Source organism: Bubalus kerabau, chromosome 4, assembly GCF_029407905.1.
Source record: "Bubalus kerabau isolate K-KA32 ecotype Philippines breed swamp buffalo chromosome 4, PCC_UOA_SB_1v2, whole genome shotgun sequence".
In the NCBI taxonomy this organism is placed as follows: Eukaryota; Metazoa; Chordata; class Mammalia; order Artiodactyla; family Bovidae; genus Bubalus; species Bubalus kerabau.
Genome location: NC_073627.1, coordinates 43897361 through 43921516, shown reverse-complemented (window position 1 = coordinate 43921516; position 24156 = coordinate 43897361). Strand labels below are relative to the sequence as shown.

The 24156-nt window shown below is 57.9% G+C and overlaps 1 protein-coding gene across 14 annotated transcripts in view; it reads right to left on the bottom strand.

Annotated features, from left to right (window-relative positions):
• The window catches only part of MYO18A (myosin XVIIIA), a 101099-nt gene that overhangs the window by 4949 nt on the left and 71994 nt on the right, over positions 1-24156 (bottom strand). For 10 of the 14 annotated variants that reach the window (XM_055577083.1, XM_055577088.1, XM_055577087.1 and 7 more), the window contains 21 exons: positions 20675-20803; positions 19817-19960; positions 19353-19442; positions 19089-19208; positions 18780-18891; positions 18104-18231; positions 17655-17809; positions 15797-15920; positions 15509-15709; positions 14847-14957; positions 13961-14065; positions 13537-13683; positions 13061-13174; positions 11305-11421; positions 11052-11135; positions 10499-10636; positions 8302-8487; positions 7778-7917; positions 6957-7001; positions 3719-3841; positions 949-2243 (listed from right to left, as the gene is read on the bottom strand). In XM_055577083.1, coding sequence (XP_055433058.1) covers positions 953-2243; positions 3719-3841; positions 6957-7001; positions 7778-7917; positions 8302-8487; positions 10499-10636; positions 11052-11135; positions 11305-11421; positions 13061-13174; positions 13537-13683; positions 13961-14065; positions 14847-14957; positions 15509-15709; positions 15797-15920; positions 17655-17809; positions 18104-18231; positions 18780-18891; positions 19089-19208; positions 19353-19442; positions 19817-19960; positions 20675-20803 — 3804 coding nt within the window. In that variant the 3' untranslated portion in view covers positions 949-952. Of the gene's footprint in view, positions 1-948; positions 2244-2510; positions 2587-3718; positions 3842-6956; positions 7002-7777; positions 7918-8301; positions 8488-10498; positions 10637-11051; positions 11136-11304; positions 11422-13060; positions 13175-13536; positions 13684-13960; positions 14066-14846; positions 14958-15508; positions 15710-15796; positions 15921-17654; positions 17810-18103; positions 18232-18779; positions 18892-19088; positions 19209-19352; positions 19443-19816; positions 19961-20674; positions 20804-24156 lie in introns of those variants that run through there. The other 4 variants (XM_055577097.1, XM_055577095.1, XM_055577085.1 and 1 more) reach the window with 4 other exon arrangements.

Below are 24156 nucleotides of genomic sequence, written 5' to 3'. Positions count from 1 at the left end.
TCGGAGGTGGGGGTGTGGGCATAAAGGGTCTAACAGCTTGATCTTCCTTCCCACAGGGAGAAGGCTGGAAGAGGCAGGAGAGCCAGGAGGGGGCTGTCACTCAACAGCTGCTAATTTCTATTCATTAAAACTTTACAAGATGAGCTAAGACGAGGTGACGCCCATGTGTGGGCTTCAGGTGGGAGGGGTGGGGAGAGAGTCAGGCATCTCCAGGTCTGCTGCAGGGTGTGGTGCTGTGGGTGCTGTAAGCCTTGCACTCTGAGCATTGAGATCCATGCCAGAGGGGAAGATGACATTGCAGGGCTGAGGGAGAGCTGAGCAAAAGCCCCCTTAATTGCTGATGGCCACTGATGCATCAACTCACATCCGGGGGTCAGTTCCAGCCCTTTCCCGGGCCCAGCCTTTCAGGGCTATGGGCAAAAGCTCTGCATGTATGCTGCTAGGCCCATACAGTAAATATTACGCTCATGTGGTCTGCCTTGGGTCATACAGAGGAGTGGTTAAAGGTGAGCTGAAGAGACTTCGTTCAGATCCTGGCAACATCACTTTCCAGCTCTGTAACCTTGGCAAACGACTTAACCCGCCTGAACCTCACCTTCTTTTCCTAGAAAATGGGCTCGTGATCGGACCTTTGTTTTGGGGTTAGTGTGAGGATTAAGTGAATAAAATACGGCAAGTATCTTAGGGGGGTGGTCCCTGGCCCAGGGTAAGGGCTTGCTAAGTGGGGGTTGTGACTTGACGTCACCAGCAAGTTCCTCGTTGGGCTCAGAACGACTGACTAGCTCAGCCAGCCTCCGCTCTCTGAGGGAGCCAGGAGGCTCTGCGAGGCCAGGCTTGCTGGAGAGGAACGCAGGAGGGGCCCGAGTGGTGGCGAGTGGGCCGGGAGCACGTTAGTTCACACCGAGTGGCACACGCCATGCTCTGCACTCCGTGCCGGGGGCCACCTACTGCACTAGTCGCTCTCGGGCCTGTACAGGTACCGCATCATCAGGCTGTCCACCTCCTTCTTGCGCTTCTTCTCCTCCTTCCGGGACTGCCGGCGCCCCTGCCCGGCCTCTTCGTCCTCCGCAGCCGGGCCCTTCTTCACGCTCGAGCGGCTGTGGCCCGAGATGGTAGAGCCGCTGGACGAGGAGGAGGAGGAGGTGGAGGAGGAGGAGGAGGACTCCGTTCTCTTCCGTCTCGATTTGGACTTCTTCTTGCTCTTCCGAGAGCGCCCCTTCTTCCGCTGCCTGTGCTCCGAGGAATCTTCGGAGCTGGAGCTGGAGCTGGAGCTACTCCTCCTCTTGCTCCGGCTCTTCCGGCTGCCGCGGGACCGAGACACGTCTGCGGCCGAGGCGGAGCGGCGAATGCTGGTGGCTCGCTCTGGAGGGTCCAGCTGGGCGCTGCGGGTGCTCTGGATGCTCTTCCGGTCATCCTCCTCAGAGTCCGGCTCCAGGCTGCTCCGGTGGAACGGGGTGGGTTTGTAGCTCAGGACCTCGTTGATGGCGGCCTCCAGGTCTGGGTCCAAGTAGGAGCGGCGGCTGACCGGGCGGACGCTGGAGCCCAGAGGCTCCTCCGGGGTGGAGGAGGCGGAGGCGCGAGGCCGGGGTGGCACCGACAGACTGCGGGCCAGAGACGACGGGTGGCTGTACTGCGAGTGCGCCTCGCTCAAGGCCACGCTGGCTCCATCGTCCCAGTCGTCCAGGCAGCTCCGGCCCAGAGACAGGCGGGAATCGGGGCTCTCCCGGCCGAGGAGTGAGGCCCGGCCCAAGGAAGGGCTGAGGGTCACCGATAGGCTGTCGAGCCGGGAGGTGCTGCGGCGGGAACTGGGGGAGCCCGACAGCGAGAAGCTCAAGGAGGAGCGCACCCCTTCCTCGCCGCCGGAGCCGCGCCGGGTGGCTGAGGAGGCCCGGCTGACCGGCGCTGAGACGGCCGAGGCCCGGTCCAAGTCTGAGCCCCAGCGCTTCTCTAGCCGGCTTGTGCGGCCCCCGACGCCGCCAGAGAGGACCGAGCCACCCTCGTCTGGCTCCTCGGACTTTCTGGCCGAGCCCGGCTCCTCCTTGGGGCCCCCGCGGGCCTTCCGAGGGGGCCTCTCTGGGGAGGCCGGCCGCTCGCTCAGAGTGGTGAAGAGCGAATCCTCGTCCCCGGTGCCCCCGATGGAGTCCTTCAGGGTGAGCCGCTTTCGGTAGCTCAGCGAGCTGAGCACTGAGGCCGGCCTCTCCTCCACCCCCTTGCCCTCCTTCCCCGCGGTGCTGAGGGCGGTTCTGGAATGGATAGAGTCGGGGGCAGCAGAGAGAGAATGAGAGAGACAGGCATTAAACCCAGAGAATAAAGACACCGGGGGAGGGAGGAGGAGGAGGAGGAGGAAGGAGCAGAGCTCGCAGCAGCTCTGGCAAAGTGGCGCTGAGCACGTCGGAGGAAATGAAGCAAAATAATTTGCGTCAGTGAAAATAGCTTCACGGAGAATGTCATGTAAATTAGACTATTGTTCTATTTCATCACTTTTCCCCCTCTAAAACGTTTAGTTCAATTTATTTCATTGTCAACTACCTGGAGCCTGGTGCCACGCTGCGGTGAACGGCAGTGGGGCGGGGAAGGCGGCATTTTCTGCAATAACAAAATGTTGTTTGGCCGAATACATTAAACCAATTAGAGGGGGGCCGGCTGGGTGTTTGTGGTGAGGGTCTGGGCTTGGCAAGGGGCCTCAGGGGCATTAGAGAAGGAATTGTGGTTGTGGCTTAGTTGCTAAGTAGTGTCCCCGGACTCTCTGCCACCCCCTGGACTGTAGCCTGCCAGGCTCCTCTGTCCATGGGATTTCCCAGGTAACAATACTGGAGTGGGTTGCCATTTCCTTCTCCAGGGGATCTTCCTGACCCAGGGATCGAACCTGCGTCTCCTGCATTAGAAGGTGGATTCTTTACCACTGAGCCACTTGGGAAGCCCTTGTGGGAAGAGAGGGATTACTCTTTCTACCCAGCACACCAGCTGTCTCTCAGAGGGGGTGGAACAGAGTGTCCTGGGGGATCAGGATGGCTCTGAGTTGGGAGGGGGTAGTCAGCAGAGAAGGGGTGGCAGGAGGGGTAGGAGCAGGGGACCCATGCTGGCCAAGAGGTGAGGGATGGGAATCGGAGTCCCAGATTTCCGGGGTAGCTGCCTGTGCCATCAGAAGACTGCGACTGGCCTGGACAACAGGGGAGCCAGTTTCTGCAGTAGATGGGTGTTAGCAGAAAGCATAGCGGAGGCCAAGTGAAAAGACCAGAGGAAGAAGAGAACAGGCAGAGAATGAAGTGTGTCTGTAGCTGTGATGGGGAGTCAAGGGGAACCGAGGCCTCTTCTGCTACTATTCCTACCAAGACCTCAGAGGTCTAAAGCTGGCCCTGACCAGGGTTGTGGGATCCAGAGTCTCCCTGTGCCCTATTTCAGTCTTGATTTCAAGGACACAAACCATCAGGCAGTTCGAGCAACATTTGTTGAATCAATGAGTAGGGATGAAGTTAAACCTACACCAAACCAAAGCCCTGAGCCTGGTAAAGGAAATATTCCTTAGGCAAAATAATGGTGACGCAGACCCTGAGTTAAGAAGAAACCTGGCCTCCTCTGCATATCCTCTGTGCCTAGGCCCCTCCAGGCAAGAAAGAGATGCAGGTGGCGTGAGGCATACCCTTTGGGATCAAGGCACTGCTCATCCATCCCTAGGGCATGAGGTGGCCTTTGCTCCCAGCGAAGGCCACGTGCTTACCTGGAACTCTTCAAGCTGCCGTCATCAGAAGCCGCCTTGGAAGGCCCTTTGTTTTTAGACAGCCATGACTTGACACCGTCGACCCGGTCCTCCAGCTCCGAGTCCACGTCTGAGTCCCCCTCACTGTGGGATAAGGAGCAGAAAGGTAGGCAAGACTGGGAAGAGGTGATGACCCACGGTCCAGGAGGGAGCACCAAGTGGCAGCAGGTTTGTCTCAGCGGGGGGTGGGATGCAGGGCGGCATGCGCATCAGTGAGTCAGAGAGAACAAGAGAAGTTAGACCAGAGCACACCTTTCACAAGGACCCTGCCCCGCCCAGCAGGCCACACTGTGTGACAGCCACCAAGAAGACCCTGAGGAGCATGGAGGCACCTCCACCCCACTTTCTGGGACAAGCTGCTGTTCAGCCAACCGAGAACAAAAGGGAGACCATCCATTCATCAATTATAGCTAAATGGCTCTTGGTTAAAAAGCGGAGTCAGGGGCCCTTCACCTCCTTCCTGAGGCCTGTTCTGCTGTTCTTGTCTGCCTGTTCCCCCAAATGTGGCTACGGCTACTCCCACTTTCCATGACTTCACTGCAAGAGGAGGGTTGGTGGTGATGGGACGGAGAAGAGAAGGGCTTTATTATGACTTAAGTGAACTTGAACTTGGAGTCTCCTGGGCTGATGGCAATGCCAACCTGGGCACTACAGACTGTACCCCAGATCCGTCCTGAAGCTCCCCTTGGCCTTTCAGAAACAGAGAAAGGACAGGGCAGGGCAGCAGCATTTTCCAAGGGGCTGGTCACAGCTCCAAGATCCAAGCTGCACCAGGAGATTGGGGTGGGGGGCGCCCAGAAGTCCCCGGCAAAGGCTCTGTCTCTCCTAGCTCCTCTTCCTCCCTCAGGTAGCCTGTGGCTCTTGCTCCCCAAAGGCTTTTACTGGCCAAGCTGACCTGAGCCCTCTCGATAGCCCACAGGAGTCAAATTCTGATGCTGAAATCATGGAGATTTCTTCACAAAGCAGCAAGGGCTTGGAGACAGCTTCTGAGTGAGAATGCTTCTAGGATTCTGCAAAATGTCTGCTCACCATGTTCCCTGCTATGGATACGCTAGGATTTCTCCTTGATATAAATTTCCTTTCATCTGTGTCAACAGGAGCAGCCCCGTTCCTGAATTATGTTCTTGCATAGTCACACAGGCATGTACACACACACACACACGCACGCACACACACACAGAGAAGAAACCACACCACCAGACACTGTTCTGGGGACTGTGAGACAGCAGGACTCGTGGGGAGGGGAATAAAGAATTTTATGGGCTTCCGTCAAATACAGAATTATAACAAAGACGAGGCTGGCTGATGCCCCGGGTAAACAGGAGTTTAGTAGACAACCCCGAAACCGTTAATGCAAGCCCTGTGCCCGTCTGAGCCCGGCAGATTTACTGTGGTGCACGGGCCCCATGGAACGCCAATACCTCCTGATTTATACACCCGTGCAAAAAACCTCCTTCTCCAGCTTCAGAGCCTGTAATTTATCACCGCCGTTCATAACCATATTGATTGCCTTTAGAAAGGAGGTGCTGTATGCATCGCAAAATCTATGTCTACATGTTAAAAGCGTTTCTGTATAAATCTCCCTTAATACTGTGCTGTTTACTGCTTTCATTAAGGTTATGGCAATAACAACTGTATCTCTAAGTAAATCGAAACATTATTTTTCACCCGCCTTAGCACGCGGGCTCAATAACTTGGAGCTCGGGCTCAGGGCTGCTGAGGGAAAAGACCCACACCACCCCTACACCACCCCTCTACCATCAGCAGGAACCGGGCTAGGACTGCAGACCCCCGTGTGCCTGCATGACTGCACACTGGTGTGTGTACACGCGCATGTGTGCAGGAGTTTAGAATGTTAACTGAAATGCGCATTTTATCAGGCCTCGAAGCTCCAACAGCCCAAGGATGGCAGGGCTGGAACACACAGGGGACACACAGTTACGGGCCCAGAATACGAATTTGCCTCCTTTCATTCAGAGCAGCGCATGAGTTGAGAAGCTGGCCTGCCTGCCCTTGCCTTCTCTTCAGTTTCAAGCCTATAGAGGATGTTTGGCTTCTTTTCCTTAAATAATCAGGCCCGTAAACAAACTCCAGGGCCAGGCCAGCTCAGGGGGCAGTTGAAATTTTAAATGGTCGGAATTAAACCTCGCGTCAAATACAATTTATGTCCAGGCTCATGTGCTATTAGTTAACTGGGAGCCGAATCGCGGGGGAACAAACAAACGGAGACAGAACGGCGGGGGATATTAATTGTGTGTGACAACCGGGCTCCAGCGGCCCTCTATCACTGTTACACACTATTACATTTATCATTAGCTCTCACGGAGTCCTTTGCGCTGCCGCCAGCCCATCCTGGCCAGAGGAGGAGGCCTGCCAGCAAGAGAGAGGGGAGGGGCGGAAACCGAAGGCCGCCCTGGAATAACAACCTCTAAAGACCAGCCCTGTTGAATCTGATGGAGGATCACTTCGATCTAATCCTCCTGAAGGCGCAAGCATCTGCACCTGCTGTTCGGCTCCCACCCAGAAAGAAGGAAACGGAAAGGGGGTGGGGCTACTGGGCTCCCCCCACCTGATTGACAGCTCCGGCACCAATGCCTGGGGCCTCCTGCCCCGAGGAACCCGAGGAGCCCACGGCGGGTACAGTAAACACAGCTGGCTGTGTTCCCTCCCCCTGCCACACAGAGCCTGCCACGCCATCATCCACGGTTGCTTGCTTTCTCCCAACAAGTAACTGTTAGATGCCTCTCTCCTTCTACCCCGTCTGCCAAAAGTAGGGGGGCGGACCTTTCAAAATGAAACACACCCACTTATTTCAGGCACGTCAGGCTCCAAAGGAGCCCACGGATGGGGAGAAATCCAACCCAGATCTTCCCCTCAAAGAGGAAGAGGCCGGAAAGTGGCTACCCTTGGTAGCCACTTTCTGATGGAGCCCCCATCCTGCTGACCAAGGATGTGGGGGCCAGAAGCCTCCCAGGTGGAGCACCCTCATGGCCTGCCCTCTGCGTCCAACGCAGGCCCTGGCCTGCTGCCCTGCCTCCCCAGGACAGAGTCAGCCCGGTTAGAGTGAGAGACTAGCTGGAGGAGGAGTGGAGTTCACTGTGTGTCCACATGCGACATGCAGCACAGCGGGAGCCCGGGGTTAGGGGCGGTTAGAAACCACGCGAGGAGAGGCAGAGAGCGCATGCGCTCCAGTCCTCACGGTTTATTCTTTCTTTTCTGATACTTTGTCACCATGTCCTGCAAACTGGAAACAGAAAGAAAAGCGTGGGCAAGGGGCCAAAAGAACACAGAAAAGTCAACGGGCAAACCAGGGTGGACCCTTCAGCCGAGGACCCCCTCCTTCGGCAAGACAAGGCTCTGGCTGGCTAAGACCAGGAGGTAGGACAGTGCTGTGCTCAGAGGGAGGTTGCCTAGGGTACCATTTCCCTGCCCCAAAGGAGCAGGCTTCCTGGACAGCCCAGGAGCAGGATGGAGTCCCAGCCTTCACACGGGATGGGGGCAAATCCCGGGGCAGGGGGGTCTGCCCAGGGCAGACTTAGGAGCTTCTCCAGGGCCTGACTCACCCCTACCGCTGGTCTGCCTGCCTCGTGACTGCCTCCTCAGCCTAAGACCACAAATCTCCTAAACCTTTCCCCGGGTGGGTTTTATGAGAGAAAATCTCTGGTACTGTAACAAGGCACCACGGCCCTTAAATCTCTGCTCTCCCCAGAGTGGGGCAGGCGCCATCAGAAATGCAGCTAAACGGGGGAATAACTCATCTTGAACAGGCAGAGCTGGAGAGCCAGGTCCTGGGAGGCCCAGGGAGGGGAATGGGGAGGATGTGGGGAGGGCTTCTCATGTGGGCACCACCTGTCCAGCCCTCAGCCGCTGTCGGATGGGGGTCCGTGCTGGGGTCTGGCAGTGAGGGGAGGGTGGGCAGGCAACTCAGTGGCGGGGAGACCCAGGTTGCAGCTGTTCTACCTGGTCTGGAGGTGGCCAAGAGGGCCTCCGAGCTGGCCACAGTTGCCAGAGGCCCCTCACCTGTTGATGAGGTCCTCGTTCTCGTCGCTCTCCATCTCGTCCTCAATGGCGGCCTGCAGGTCCCCGATGCGCTTGAACGCTAGTTTCAGATCAGCCTGCAGGCTCTGGTTAGCAGCTTCCAGACTCTCCAGATCCATCTCCTAGAAGGGAGAGGGGGCAGTCCAGTCCATAGGAGGGCTAGCGTCTCATCCAGCTGCCCCAGAAAAGGCTGGCTTCACATCTTTCCGGGCCAGCAGCAGCTCTGCGGGTGCTGCAGAGAACCTGCAGAACTTTCTCTGCCCTGGTGTGGCTGGGCTGTGGGGGCCGGGCCTCACCTGAGGCAGAGCTGGTGCCATCCTCCTTAGCCCCTGGCCTGCCCTCAGGCTTGGTGGACTATCTGTCCTCTTGGCACATTCTCATCCCTCCAATTCTCTAAACCATGGTTTTTTTGCAGCCCACCTCCACAAGCCCAGGGTGGGGAGGTGTGTGTTTAGCAGCCTCTCAGAGGGCTGCTGGCCTGCAGCCTCATGGGTGGGGGGCATTACCAGTTCATGCTTCTTGCGGCTCGCCTCGGCCTCCTTCCTGGCGAGCTCGCCCATCTCCTCCTTGGTGTCCCGGAGCTGCCGCTGCAGCCTCTTGTTTTGCTCCTTCTCCCGGTTCTCAGCCGCCGCGCGCTGATCCCGTTCCTCAGTCAGCTTCTCCATGTTGTCCTTGAGCCGGCTGGCCAGGCTCTGGACAGGGTGGTGGGAAGAGAGATCCATCAGCGGGGCAGAGAGTGGGGTGTGGCAGAGCTCCGGACTCAGGTGGGCAAGCACTAAAGCCCCGGGGGGGTGGCTCCCTTTGCCATTCTATAAAAGGGGGAGAATGACACCTATTCCCCAGGGGTCTTTTAAGGCCGGAATAAGGTAAGCGATGTAATAGCACTCTGGAAGATGAAAGGTGCTACGTCATTATCACCACCATCACCAAGGTCAGAAGAGGGCTCTGTCTCGAGTCCATACTGACACCATGTGCAGGGCCTCCACAGGCAGCAGGGCTTCCCCCAGAGACCCTAAACACAGAAGCTCTAAAAGCGAGAGCCTGTGCTCAGAGGCAAATGACTTTACTGAGAATTCTGGATTAGGAGGAGACTAAACAGTCATCATGTGCCAAACACAAAGCCACCCCTCTAAACCTGATGAATCTCTCTTTCCCCAGGAACTTGAACACATTCCCCCTCCCAGGCCACAGGACGCCGAGCAGAAAACAACCTGGAGGTGGGGGCAGTGTGAGGGAAGCACCCTGCCTCTGGTCCTAATCTTAGACTGGCCATGGGGGCTCCGCTCTCGGCCCCCAGCCTCTATGTCTTGAAAATAATAAGAGTGCTAGGCTACATCTCTAAGGGCCATAGGTGTTTAACATTCTGCGCATCTAAACCACAGGACTGCTGTCTGAGTTGAAGGCAAAATGAGAGACAGAGCTGAGGAAAGGGACTGGGACCCTTGAGAAAAGGAGGCAAATGCTGTAGTCTGTTCCACAGCCACCAGCCCACCGGCCTCCTCTGCCCTGTAACAGCTTTGGGGCCTGAGGCAACCTACTTAACCCTTTCTGTGTGTACACTGTGGACCAAAATATTACCAAGGCAGAGCACGGACTATTACTAAGCCTCCCCTAATTCTCTCTAGCTCTCTGGAGAACTATGACCTTGTCTTAGGAGGTTCAGCCACATTTTCTTCCTAGGTCAAGGGTACTAATGCCCTCCGATGCCCACTGCCAGCCCCATGGTCACCTGGTTCCATCCCCATCCTCTTTCCTGCTCCACTGACTCACGGGTAAGGGGGAAAGAGGCAGGGATGCTCAGCACCCACACCATGAACACACTTCTCATGGACGCCAGTCAGCACTCAGATGATGTCTGCATGCTCGAGATGGAGGAAAGGAAATAGGGAGAGAGGGGTGTAAACCCAGAGAGATCATTTTGCCGGCCTCTTTCTTCCTACCTGCTCTGTTGGAAAGAAAGGCGCTGGAGCATGTGGGCTTCGGGAGAGTGGAACCGAAAGGATTAAATGTGGAGGATGGAGATTATAGTTAGGAGGGATGGAAAGAGAAGACGGGGGTGAACAGAAAAAGGAGAAGGGTTAGAGGGAAGAGAATGAAAAGTAGAGGGAGAGGACAAAGGGGATGGGGAGAAAGGAAGAAATAGCTCAGCGAAGTAAGGAAGGGAATGAGATTGGGGAGAAAACAGACTCAGAGGGAGAGGGAAAAAATGGGGCAAAAATGGAGGAAAATGAAGAGGGAAGGAGAAAAGCAAGAGACAGCAGGCATGGGGAAAATTGACGGAAAAGGGGAATAAGAAAGGGAAAGAGAAAGAACAAGCGGTGAGATGAGAGGACAGACTCCAGCCCTTGAAGAAGTGGCGCCATCCGCTGCATATTTATGACCCTGCCGGACGGCAGAGAGGGGACCGACGGGGGGAGCGCACGGTGGAGGAAAATATGAAGACGAAAAGCTAAGCTGCTGTGGTCCCTTGGCAGAAAGCACGCACGGAAACAGAATGTAAAGCAGGCAGGCTCCGCGGTGCCCAGAGAGCAGGCCGGGTGGGCGGGGGAGAAGGCATCCGCCCCGTCAGCTGGCCTGGCAGCTTGGCAGAGGCCTCGGGGGAGCGGCCTCAGGCCTGCCTGGCCCTGCTGAGCATGCGTGGCTCCAGCCGGGGCCAATCGGCCCTTCCCCACTGCAGAAGGGATGGGGGAAGTGTGTGCCCACCTCCAGCCGCTTTACTTGGGTCCTTTCAAACTCCAGGCGTGTCTCCAGCTCCCGGATCTTAGCTTCCTGCCTGCTCACCAGGGACTTGTCCACCATGGACTGCTCCAGGAACTCCACTTGGCTCTGAAGGGCTTGTAGCTGGGGGATGGGGGCAGGAAAGGAAGAAAGAACTGAGCCTGGAAAGGGAAGAGGGGCAGGTTCTGTACCCCCTTCCCTGCAAGATCACCATGGGGACCAGAAGGCTGGACAGGGAGCTGGAAGGATGGGTCCCTGAGACAGGGGCACCCCCCACCTGACCCTGTGCTGACAAAGATTTTGCCCTTTGGAGAGAAAGGAGAGAACTAAGGACCAGAGAGGGAATAGAAATGCAAAATGAGGCAGTTGAAGCCAAAAAGTCTGCTCTGGTGACGTGGCTCCAAGCCTAGGCCTTTGCACTCACTGACACTGACTGATGGCAGAGAGAAGCGCGTGTGAACCTGTGAGCTTGGGAGCTGGTCCCCACGAACAGGGACCCTGGCACCCTCTCTTTACCAAGGGAAATCCTGGTCCCCACCTTCTCCTGCAGCTCTTGCTTCTCTTTGTTGGCTTCTTCCAGCTGAGCCTGGAGATCATTCATCTGAGCCAGGTCCCGGGAGGCCTGGGAAAGGAGAGAGTACCGAAGCAGGACTTCCCATGAGCACCAAATTCCAGCCCACTCTGCTCCACTTGGAGGGCCAGGGCACACAGGCACCGTGACAGGGACCTACGAGGAGGACCAGGGGACGGTGCCCGTGCAGGGTGTGGCGGGGCACTCCCGGGCAGGGTACCTGAGCCACGGCCGCCTTGTGCTTCTTCATCAGCTCGTTCATGTCCTCCTGATCCTCCTCCAGCCGGTTCTGGATCTCATTTTTCTCACGCTGAAGGCGGCTCAGCTGCTCCTCCAGCTGGACAGAGCAAAGACAGACCGAGAGCATCAGGCCTGGCGTTACTAATGGCTCTGGGTGGGAAGACTGAACCTCCCTTGGCCACCACCCGTGGGAGGAGCTAATGATGGGGCCAGGCCGACCCGCTGGGGGGGGGTGCCAGGACCAGTGATGCTTAGGGAGCTGCCTGTCCTGCCCTGCTCTGGGCCTGGGAGCTGAGTGGAAGGACTGTCTTTGCAGCTTAGGCAGCGTGTGTGTGTGCGTGCGCGCGCGCGCGCGCGCATGTGTGTGTGTGTGTGTGTGTGCCTGCGTGTGTGCTAAGTCACTTCAGTCATGTCCAACTCTTTGCAAGTCTATGGACTATAGTCCACCAGGCTCCTCTGTCCAAGGGATTCTCCAGGCAAGAATACTGGAGCAGGTTGCCATGCCCTCCTCCAGGGGATCTTCCCAACCTAGGGATGGAACCCATGTCTCTCATATCTCCAGGATTAGCAGGCAGGTTCTTTACAAATAGCGCCACCTGGGAAGCCCAGCTCAGGCAGACCCTGGGCTAAATGACAGCTGCTTCCCCACAGCTCTTTGGAGGCTAATGAGAAGGCAGAAAAGGTCCACCCAGAACCAAACGACCCATCGTCCAGCACTAGCAGCTAGGCCTTAACCTCTGCCCTCTCCAGGCCCCAGGGAAGGATCCCTCAAATCTGTGAAGCTCTCCTGGCCTGCACTGGTGTTCTCCCTGGGACTGCCTGCTTCCTGACCATCCAGTCCCCATGGCCAGTCCACTCCTGTAGGGAGGAGAAGAGACAGCCAACAGCAGCTTCAGGAAATGAATGAATCTATTAGCCAGTAATTCCAAACCAAAATGACTACGTTGGCTCCTTCTCTGCCCCCATCCATCTTGTTACCGGGCTGCGGGGAGCTGGGGATGCCTCCGCCAAGAAATTTATTAACTTGGATTTAAATAAAATGGTAATTTTATAACAGCCTTTTTTAACACAATTAAGGAATTTGAATTACTCACCTGAAAACTGCTGAGGAGCACAAATGTCACAGGGATAAATCAAGCCCAGGAGACTGGCATCTCTCTGCAGCTGGGGGACTAGCTGGGGGGCCAGGGAGCTCAGAGCCAAGCCCAGCCTCCTCCCCTGCCCCGTTCCCTGCCCGAGGAGGTATACCAGCGGCCACATCCCAGTAATGAGCTCTCGGCCGATGGATGGGCCGTGGGAGAGGTGGGGAATTAAAAGGGAGGCATTAAATAAGCGCTCTAATTAGCTGCTGCTTGGGCTTGTCAATGGGGCTGGCTGGGGGCAGGGGAGGGAAACAGAGTCATCCCATCCTCTTATCGGTGCTTCTGCTAATCTCTAGGTACCTGTTTACATCCCTCAGCCACATTAGCTGCTTTATTTATGGTGTTGGGGCCTGTGGCCAAACTCCCACATGCAGGTGGTTAAACAGGGAGATGGGCCCTCGCTGGCTTCCTCCTCCGTCTCGCCGCCCCCTCCCAGGCCTCTAAGTGGGGAGAGGCAGAGGAGTGGAGGCCTACTCTCCCTGCAGAAAGTCCTGGGCTGGAGAAGGAGCCTTGTTTGGAGTAAAAGGAGCCACTTGCATGGCTCCATCGTCCCTCAGCCGCCCGAGTCCGGCTCTGCACACCGTGCGTCCTTACCGCTGTCTTGGCCTTGACGATGTCATCGATCTGCAAGTGCAGGTCTTCGATCTCCACCTCCATCGCTTTCCGAGCTTTCACGGCCGCTGCACACGTGAACTCTGACTCCTCCAACTGAACACAGCCAACCCCACCCCCGCCCCAGGGAGGGACATCAGCCACTCCCCAGGGACGGGAGGGCTGTGCAGGGGGGTCCCCGGGGAAAGGGAACCCGGCGCTCTCCTCCTCCTCCTCTGTTCACTTCAGACCCCAGGGCTGTGATGCGTTATGAGTGCATTGACTTCCCGCCCACGCCAGGGTGGCAGGTGTGGGGCCACCCGCAGCACTCTGGGCTTGACTGTCATGCCTACAGCACACGCTGACCCTCAGGAGTCCAGCTTCTCCCCGCTTCCCTGTCACCGTCCTTCCCAAGGATTCAAGAACCACTGGCAGGGGCAAGAGGGAGAGGGAATTGATGACGTCCTGTCTGCAGATACCTGGTTCTTCAGCTGGGCGATCTCCCTCTTGCTGGGTGCGTTGTTCTTCAGGTGATCCAGCATGATCTGGGCATCTGCCAGCAGGGCCTTGGTGCGCTTCAGGTCTTTCCGGAGCCGCTTCTCTGACTCAAAGTCCCGCTGGTTCACCTGGGTGGACGCCAGGAGCTGGGGCTCTGGGCTCCGCCACAGGGCCTCCGCTTGTCTTCCCCGAGCCCTCTCCTCGCCCTGCCCTCACTCTCAGAGATGCCTTAATGAGCAACGATAGTGGCAGGGCTGGGATCACACCAGCCGAGGTGAGAAGGCCCCGGTGTGCCCTGGGTGGTGATCACCCTCCTGCAGGTGATCACCCTCCTGGCAGGGCCCTACAGAGCCAGGGCCCTCCTGCTCCCGGCTCTCCCCGCCGCAGCCAGCGGTCTCTGCTCACCTGGTCACTGAGTGTGGCCAGCTTGCCCTCCAGCTCCCGCTTCTCCCGCAGCACCTTCTGCTTGTCCTCGTACTCTTCCTCAAGCTGTACTTCCATTTGCTTTAACTGCAAACAGGGGCCCATGGGTCCCTTCAGAGTCAGGTGCCAGCCAGCCCCTTCCCTGCTGGACCCCCCTGCGCCCCTGGGAGAATAGTGGGGCAGGGGCTGAGGATGGATGACCTGGATGGGCAGACCCTGAACTCAAAGTTCCCAGGGTTTCAGAGCAGCCTTGGAGGAAGGGGAGGGACGGCAGGCCACGAGCAGCGGCGCAGGCCCAGGTGGGAGCTCTTGTTCCAGAGCCTTTGTGCTTGCAGCTTGGCACAGAAAGCAGGGGGGTGTTAGCTCCCCAAGGGCCTGGGCCTCTCTAGGGACCCTCAGAGCAGCACACATCCTGGCCAACGCCAGGATCTCAAGCAGAGCTTCCCAGTCCTGAATAGCAGTGGAATATAGTGAAGGACGGGGAAGACTGGCGTGCTGCAGTCCATGGGGTCGCAGAGAGTCAGACACAACTGAGTGACTGAATGACAACAGAGGTAAAGAAAACAGAAAAGCCCTTACTTTAGATTTGCTTTTTAAATGAAATATAGTTAACCTGCAATGTTGTGCCAATCTCTGCTGTACGGCAAAGTGATTTCGTTATGTACATAGAGACATTCTTTTTTAAAAAGTGTTCTTCTCCATTATGCTTTATCACAGGATAATGAATATAGCTCCCTGTGCTATAGGGTAAGACCTTAGTGTTTATCCATCCTATATACAATAGTTTACATCTGGAAAAGTTCTTACTGCAAAGCAGTGATGGGGGAACCAGTGTTTCTACTGGATGGGTCAGAGCCAACTGGTTTACCTTCTTCTGACATGACTGCCGGGCCTCCTCCACCTCCTCATCCCGATTCTCCATCTCCTTGGAATGGGTCTGCCTCATCCGCTCCATCTCCATCTCAAGTCGCAGCTTGGCCTGCAGGTGGATGGGAGTAAGGGCTGGGTTTCTTCTCCGGCAGCATCCCGACCCCTCCCCACCGCATCCCGATCGGCCACTCTCCCCGGGCTTGGGAGCAGGGAACGTCTCTGCCAGCAGTTCCCTGTGCTCCCACCTTGCTCTGGTGACAGCTGGCTTCTCCAGAGAAACTGAACTCCTTTACTAGAGGCCTGGCACAGGCCCAGGGAAGGCTGCTGGGCGCAGGGGCAATCCTGCCGCTTTTCCACTTGGCCTTGGGGCTCTAGCTGCCTGAACTGACACGGTGGCTCAGTGGCAGGCTGGACGGGCTCACGGCCTTCCAGCTACCCTGCCTCCTGAGCCCCTCACCAGTGGAGCTCAATTAAGATCTGTTCTCATGGAAAGTGCTGTGAAAAAGCTTAATTATTTTCACACTGTGGCTGGCACAGATCAGGTGCCCCCTCAGTACTTTGTGAACAAGAGAAGGGATGACCGATTGGATTTAGGATCTTGTCCTCCTCTGCCCCACATGGAGAGGACAGTGCTGCCTCCCTTGGCCCAGCCCTCAGCACCTGCTCCAGCATCTGGATGGTCCCCGCCTGCTCGTCCAGCTCCTCCTCCTGATCCTTGACCTTGGCCTCCAGGTCTCGGAGCTGTTTCTTGACCTTGGCCAGAGAGGCTTCATCCTTGGACTCTTGGGAAGAAATGTCCTGGAGCTCGGCCTCCAGTGACACAACCTTCTGGGTGAACCCCGCGATGTCCATGTCTTTTTCCTGGGGGGAAAGAGAAGATGAGGCTGGTCCTGGGCGAGCCCGAGCCTGGGGCGGGGGGAGGTACGGATGGCAGGCAGATCCACGCACCTCCATCTGCTGCTTCAGGCTGAAGGCCTCGGCGAGGAGCATGTCCTTCTCCCGCTGTAGTTTCTCCCGCTGCAGCTTCTCTCGCTGGGCCTCCTCGTGTGCCTGTGAGAGCTCGCTGTCGAACCTGCCAGGGACCGTGGCCATGGCGGCTCCATCAGATGAAGGAAGAGTCAGGGCCCCCAGCACCCGGAGGCTGCCAGGAAGTGGTGCCACAGACCCAGACAGGGTGCAAGACGGGAGGACTCATGCAGCCTGAGCTTGGGGCCAGTGCAGAGGGGTTACAGGTCAGGCCACCAGGGCCCTGCTGAGCAACCTGGTCTGGGCTTGAGGGGTGGAGGAGCATTTTATCAAGGGGGCCTAAGAGGGACCCACAGACTGCTTTCAGGGAAGAAGTGGACAGACTCTCCTCTGGCGTTAAGTCTCAGCCTTTTCTCTTTCAACAGATCAAAGGATAGGAAGAGGGACCAGGGTGAAGGCAGAAGGGGTGTCAGAGGGGGTGGAAATGAACATCCTGCCTCATCTCACTCACTTTCTACAGCTCTAGATGGGCCACCTCTGGGCCCCAGCTTCTACCCAGGCCTACCTGTCCCAGCAGCACCCCATCACCCCAGGACACCCCACCCCGGGCTGGAGACCCCATCCCCCTGTGCTCAGTTGACAGCATGCTTCAAGGGGGAACACAGGCCACGGGCAGGGTAGGGGGCTCCTCCTTTGTTCCTCCACTTCCCAGCCTTCCATCTCCTGCCCAGTGACTCCAAACAAGGAGCAAATTGCTGAAATTCCTCTTAACACCTTCCTGGAATAGCTAATCGGGTTCCTGTCCCTGTTGAAAACCGACAAGCTCACTCTCATCCCAACCCCATGTTAAGGAAAAAAAAAAAGTAAGAAAACTCCAGGCCCGCTGAAACTTAATAAGTTACCCAGTGGGGAGTGCAGCAAGATAGTAACTAGGTCGAGCTGGCACTGTCATGGGGTGCTCCGAGGGGGGCCCCTAAGGGTGCCTGCCTCTAGGTAAAAGGGAGGGTGGGGGTACAGATAAGAACCAGGGGAGCAGAGAGTCAGAGCGCTGGGAGAGAAAACTATAAGGCTTTCCTAGTGCCCCTCACTTGGCAATGAGCCCAGGAGGCTGAGGGTAACCCCGGGTCACTGGAGGGACCCAGCCCTGCGCTCCTCACCCCCAGGGCCATGGGGCTGTCCCTTCACAAAAGCAACCGGTGCCTCTTCTGAGAACCCGTCCTCTGCAGAGGGGAACTGGGTGCCCACCCCATTCCCTGGAATGTCCTGCTGTTCCCAGAATGTGGGGGTTCCTCCCTGTTCCTAATAAAGGTGTCCCATTCCCATCCTGGCCTGGGAAATTAATTTAGATTGGCTTTTCTCCTGCAAGGGCTGTCCCCACTACCCTGCCACTTCGGGGCATTATCACAATGAGATGGAAGTGGCAGGTAGTTTAATGACATTAGCCAGGAGTCTGTGTGTAGCTGAGGCAACAGGGGCGGGGGTGGGGGGGCACAGGAATGGGGAGCCGGGTGTTGGGGGGTGCAAGGGGCAGGACCACCGTGGAGTGGTTCCTGCATGGGGCCTGGCTGACGCCCATCCTTCTAGATCCTAGGCAGGGTAACAGCACACACTGGGGTGTGAGGGAGGCAGCATCTGAGAGCAGAGCCCTGAGCAGGCCGTCAGGAACGCTGTGGTCTACATGCACCTTGGAGGTCAGAAGTCAGACCCTGACTCCTATTCCAGGGCGAGGGACCAGGCAGATGAGAGGGCCAAATTCAGGCCCTCTCGTCTCTCCTCCCTGGAGGGAGGCAGGGAACTGTTCAAAGAGGCCTGCTGCATCCAGGCCAGGGGACCCACCCACCTCCTCTGCTTCTTCTCCAGCTCGTGGTTGCGGACCTGCTGGCCCTCCAGGTGCAGCTTGGTGTCCTGCAGCTCGGCTGTCAGCCGCTGGCACTTCTTCTTGAGCTGCTGCAGTGTCCGCTGGCTCTCATCACTATCTGCCTGCAGGTCCCCGAGCTAGGGGGCGAGATGGGGGTGCAGGGTCAGTGGCCCTCGAGAGGCCTGGAGGTACTGGTGGAGGAGGTGAGGAGAGGGCAGTGGGTGAAGGAGAGGGCGGTCTGGGGACCAAGGATGAAGTCAGGCTCGTCCGGGGAATCTAAGACACTCTGACAGCAGTCTGCCCTTGGGTGTCCCTCACATCCAGCGCCAACCCTTCCCTGTGCTCCCAGGGCCTGCCTGGCTCACTGGCCATTCCCCACGCCAACACGTGGCGCCCAGCCCCTCCCCGCCCCTCCCCGGCACCAGCCTCACCCTTCTCTCCAGCTGCCTCTTGCTCTGCTGCTCCACCTCCAGCTTGTCCTCAAACTCCTGCTGGAGCCGTTTCTTGGTGAAGTCCACCTCCCGCATGGCTCGCTCATACTTCAGACGCCACTCGCCGCCTGTGGGGTGGGGGCAGACAGGGGATGAATGAGATACTGAGAGTCCCCAAGAAGGGGTGGAGGGGGATGAAGGCTTGGGGAGCAGGTGGAGTCAGCCAGAGGGACTCAGAAAGGTCCCTGGATCGGTGACTTCCTTCCAAGGCAGAAGGAGCTACTAGCCGGAAGAAGCCTAGAGAGAGTGATGCGGCCACGTGTGCTGTCTTCTCCCAAGGACCGCCAGACCATGGTCCTCAAACATCGTCATTATCATGGTTGCTGCGGTGGTTTAGTTGCTAAGTCACGTCTGACTCATGCCACCCCATTGACTGTGGCCCGCCAGGCTCCTCTGTCCATGGGATTCTCCAGGCAAGAATATTGGAGTGGGTTGCCATTGTTACCACCTTCCATGATAATCCCCTGCACTCATTGGCACCTCTACTTTCTCATCAGTTTATTTCACGTAGCCTTATAACAGCTCTACAAACAGGAGACGAGGGGTGTGGCTGCCTAGGGGGCGCTTCAGAACTTGCCACTCAGGCCACGGCCAAGTCCTCCGGCCTCTGACCCACCTGTGTCACCATCAGCCACTTCCCCGTTGATCTCAGCCGCCCGGATGAGACGGGCCTCCATCACCTCTATCTCCATCACCTCCATCTTCTTCTTCAGTGCATCGTACTGGGTCTGCAGAGAGGTGCTTATGTGCCGTGCTGCCCCACCCCTCACTCAGTACCGCCCGCGCCCCCGAACCACACAGACTACGGTCACAAGCTTACCAGGGCAGACAGGGTGCTGGGCTGGTGGCAAAGGTGCCACCTGTCTTAGGGGGAGCAGACGGGCACTACCGTGTGTGGCAGTCACTAGCTCGGCCCTGCCCTCACCTGCAGCTCTTTCATCTCCTTCTCAGCCCGGAGCCTCTCCGCGGTCTCTGCGTCCAGCAGCTGGGAGGCGGACTCTCCTGTGTTACGTTCATCCGTCAGCTCCGATGTCAGCTCTGAGATCTGATGGGGGAGGGAGTCACCACCCGTTGAACCGACTGCCTCACTCAGCTGGAACAGTGGTGGGGGGGTGCGGGGGGGGCCTCTTGGGCTGGGCATCCTGCAGAGGGGGGTCGGTCTGTCTGGTGCTGGGAATCACTCACTCACCCGGGTCTCCAGCCGGTCACTGCTGAGCCGCAGCTCATTCCGCTCCTTCTCCACTTTCTCGAGCTTGCTCTTCAGCTGCTGGATCTCCTCCTAGGGCGCAGGAAGGAGGGCCAAGTAAGGCAGAGCCCCTGGGAGACATTGGGGCAGGATCTGCACCCCTGGGGTGAACCAAGCTGGTGAAGCTCAGGCCGCTTCAGACACGAGGGAACTGGAAGCCACTGCCTGCCTGGGGCTCCTTCCCTAGACCCTTCCCCATGGGCTGTGGACGCCTGAGGTTTTATCCTAAGAGGATACCCAGGGGCTCAGCCAGCACCCTAGAAGGACGCCTTCTGTTTGCTGGGCATGGTTCAAGGACACAGCTCTGTGGACTGAACAAAGGAGCACTGGGGAGCCCAAGACAAGTTGGCAAAACTCTGGCCCACGTGGATGAAGTTCAGCCCTCCCCTCCCCGGGCTGTTCCGTACGTCTTTGTTCCGGATCTGCTCTTCTGACAGCTGGACCTCGATGAGGGGTCTCACGGTGGTGAAGAGCTTCCACCAGGGCCAGTCCTTCACCCCTTTGTTCTTCTTGATGTTCTTCTGCACGCAGCGAATGGCCAGGTCCTGGATCTAAGTTGGGGTGGGGGTGGCACGCAGCAGGCTGTCAGACCCAAGTCCAGCCAGGATGGTCCCCGCCACCAGCCCCAGCCTCTGGGGCTGCCCCTCTGGCCACTGGACCTACCTCAAGTCAAACACTCCCTGAGCCACTCCTTGCCCCCAGCCTCCCTCCGATCCTCAGAGAGTGGGCGGCAGAGTGCGGCCCCTGGAGCACCGCACTGGGCACTAACCGATCTGCCATCATTAGGAATAATTTCGTCTGCTTTATTTGCTGCCTGATTATTTCCAGCACGCCGGCCTAGATGTGCTATAAAACCTAATCTTGCTGAAACACAAGAGGCGGCGGTGCTGGCTGTTTTATGGACTTGCTAATAAGAAAAGGAGTCGCTGACACAGCTCCTTAATCTTCATGGAGCAGCCTGTGATCCCTAGCCCACCTTTGCCTGGGCCCTGCTCCTCACCACCCAGCCTCGGACCAGGCCACACGGTCTCATCACCAGGCACATGAGCACTCTGGCTGGCAGGGGGGTGCTGCCCATCCCCTGCCCTGGCCCAGGGTGCCCCTGGGAGGTCCTGCCTCTTGTCCCCCAGACAAAGATAACTCACAGCCCCACGCCCGGCCTCCTGCCCCATGGGACTGTTCCTCCCAGTCCCACCCCGACCCTTGGAGCTCAGCTCTGCCCGGATAGGCTAGGGAAAGGGACCAGGCTGTCCCTGGAGCAGCACCTTCTTCTTCTTGAAGTGTTGCCGGGCCAGGTAGCCCCTGCAGGCCGCTTGGAACAGGGTTAGGTTCCTGCTGGTTTGTTCATCTCGCTGCTCCTCCAACCGTGCCAATGTGCCTGCCCGGAAGAACACCTGTGGAGACACGGGCCAGGTGAAGGTGGGGAAGGAGAGAGACAGGGGGCAGCCCGGTGGAGGAACGAGCAGCTGGCACAGAAAACCAGCAGGCCCAGGGCGTGGCCCTTGGCCTGGGGAGAGCCTAAAACCCTGGTGTCTAAGGGGGAGGAGAGCTGGTGGCTGGGGAGGCTTGGGAGGGAGTACTGTGGGAAGGAGATGAAGGAGACAGAGAACAGAGGGAAGTCATCTGGGACAAGAAGGATGTGTTGTGGGGGCCCCACAACACCTCCGGTGGCTTCGTCCCCAGGGCCACCCACGCCCCTGTGCCCACGGCTGCCACGGCCGCCACGGGCCCAACCACAGGGCCGCCCACGCCCCTGTGCCCACGGCCACCACAGGCCCAACCACAGGTTCCAGCCGCCTGGGATCAGGGGACGGCGTGCGTGTGAAGGAAGGAAATACCAGGCAGCGGCGTGCAGAGAAGGGAGAGGGTGGGGAGGGGGCCCCTTCTCTGCACCCTCCCCACTCAGTTTCATTCCAGACCGTCTCCTCTTTCATGTGCCAACACCCACCCCCACACCCAGGTTTCACCTCATGAAAAAACTGGTGGGGTGGGCGGGGGTTGGCCCAGGCAAGGGACCTGTCATACAGGTTTAGGGGTGGGAGGGCAGATGTGAGAGGAACCAGCTGGGCGCCCCCACACCTGGCCTTTCAGTCTTCTCTGCCCTGAGCTGGGCCTGGGTAAAATTCTCTGTGCTAAGAGAAGAAGAAGAGGGGGAAATGGTCAGGTGAAAAAAAACAGGACTCTGGTATCCTCAGAGAGGGCAAAGGCCGTGGAAGTATAGGCCACCACCACCAAGCCCAGAAGACAGAATATTCACTTTGGAGGGGTACAGAGAAGACATGAACTCCATAGGAAACAGCACCAATAGGTATGGCGTCCCCAGGCTTCCCTCCAAGGAAGGAGTGGGGAGACGGCCGCACTTTCTGCTGGGAACGTTTTGCCTCCTGGCAGGAACTGAGTCCCGTGGGGCTGGCCTGGGAGAAAGCCAGCTCAGTCCTCCACAACACATAAGGCTGAGCACTGGGCATCTCCCGTGGGTCTCAGCCCTCTCTGAGCCTCCATGTCCCACAGTGCGGAAGCCTGAGATTCCACAGCGGGTGGGGAAGACCCAGGTCCCTGGAGGGAGGGGGCCAACGTGCTAGTGGTCAGCACGCAGCTGTCTGACTAGGCAAAAGCAGCGAGATGCCAGGGAGGGGGATGGAGAATGGCCCAGAAACACACGGAGACAAGAAAGGGTGGTGCAGAGTCGAGAGTAGTGAGCCTCTCTTAACAGCCGTCCGTTTGTGCCATTGAGTCTTTTGGGGTATTAGGTGAAATCTCAGGGCCATCTCCTCCCCCAGACATACCCATCCATACATATTTTACAAACAAAGTCAGGGAGGCTCTTAAACCCCCAAACTTCCTTGCCTGAACTCCACTCCCAGCCACCTGTAGGATGAGATGGAGACCCCTTTTCCTCTGGAACAATGTGACAAACACACGTGAATCCTCGCTTACCACCACAGCCTGCGTGCATGCGTGCTAAGTCGCTCAGTCATGTCCAACTCTTTGCGACCCCATGGACTGTAGCCCACCAGGCTCCTCTGTCCATGGGATTCTCTAGGCAAGAACACTGGAGTGGGTTGCCATGCCCTCCTCCAGGAGATCTTCCTGACCCAGGGATCAAACCTGTATCTCCTGTGGCTCCTGGACCACAGGGGAATCCTTCACCGATGAACCACTAGGGAAGCCCAACCGCAGCCTAGAAACCCAGAAATTTCTCTTTCAAACCAGATGTCAGCAAACATCTGACTTTGCCCCTAATTGTGCTCTGAGGGTGAGTGGGCTCTGGGGCTCACCGGCTTTAGCAGGCACCTGGGACGATGCCGAGAGACAGAGACAGCAGCTGGGAAGAGGACCAGCCTGGACAGGCCCTCTTCTACCCAAGACATGCCTTGGAGACGGTGCCATCCCCCCAAGGCTAGCCAGCAGCTCAGCCTGCCAGTCCCTGGATGGGACCCCACCCAGAGAAAGACCAAAGAGGCTGTGGTGAAAAAAATCTGACTTCAGGCTTCCCAGGGAAGAACTCAGAAGTGGGGAGGAGGAGAGGAAGGAGCCAGACACAGCAGAGACCAAAACCCGAGAGACACACGGAAGAGGGCGGGACCACAGGAGGCAGAGAGAACCAGGAAAGAAGCAGAAAATAGCAGAGCCCAAAACCAAGGAACACAGACCAGCAGGGACTGCCGGGGCCCAAAGAAAAAGGAAAAACCAGGGACAGCAGAGCCAAAGCCAGAAGGACAGGAAAGGGATTCCCAGGGAAAGAGGGAGGGAGGGAGGGGGCGGTAGGAATCAAAATCATGACTCAGAACACAGAGCAGGGAGAACAGAGCTGAGGAGCGGAGCGCGAGCCTTTTCTGCAAGCATCCCCTGCCACCTCACTCTCCCCACGAGTTCCCTCCCTCTCTGCGGACAGATGGACAGTCCAGAACCCTCCCCAGGACTCCCCACTGCTCTCTGCCCACCTCGGCCCTTGGAGCACGTCCGTGGATGCTGCCTGTTAGCCTCCCAATCTCAGTAGGGGGACACGCAGGCTCCCAGCCCCGAGGGAGGGACGCCCGGCTGGCCCTCTGGGGTGGAGTGATGCGGCAGGCTGGCACTCAGGGCCGGGCACGCCTGCCTTTTATGTACATTCCAATCAGGTGAGGAACCCGGCCTGTGGGCAGGCGGCAGCGGCACAGCCTCACAGAGCCCTTCTTCCTCTTTGAGACCCTGGACAGCTCAGCAATGAAGACGCTCTTTCCGCCTCTCCCAGCTCTCCCTTCTGTCTTCCCCATTCCCCACACCAGGACTCAGGCCCACTCAGGACCACCTTCCGACCCACTCCGTCCTGACATCACAGAGGTGTTCCTGGCCCTGAGCAAGCCAATTATTGGGAGGGAAGCAGAGTCAAGTTCGCTGCAGCTGGAGCACCTAACTTCCTGGCCCCCAGCCCTGAAGCGGGCAGCTTGAAAAGAAGTAGCTGTCGCAACAGTGTCAGTCAGTCAGTTGTGTCTGGCTCTTTGCGACACATGGGATTCTCCCATGGGATTCTCCAGGCAAGAATACTGGCATGAGTTGCCATTCCCTTCTCCAGGGGATCTTCCCAAACCAGGGATCAACCCTGGGTCTCCTGCATTACAGGCGTATTCATCATCATCTCAGCCACCAGGGAAGCCCATTTGAGAGGAAGTGCAGCCCCAGAGCAGCTGGGGTGAGGGGGCTGGGGGACAAGACGCAGCAGGGGCCCCAGGAGACTCCAGAAGTTGGACTGAGCAGGGAGGGCAGG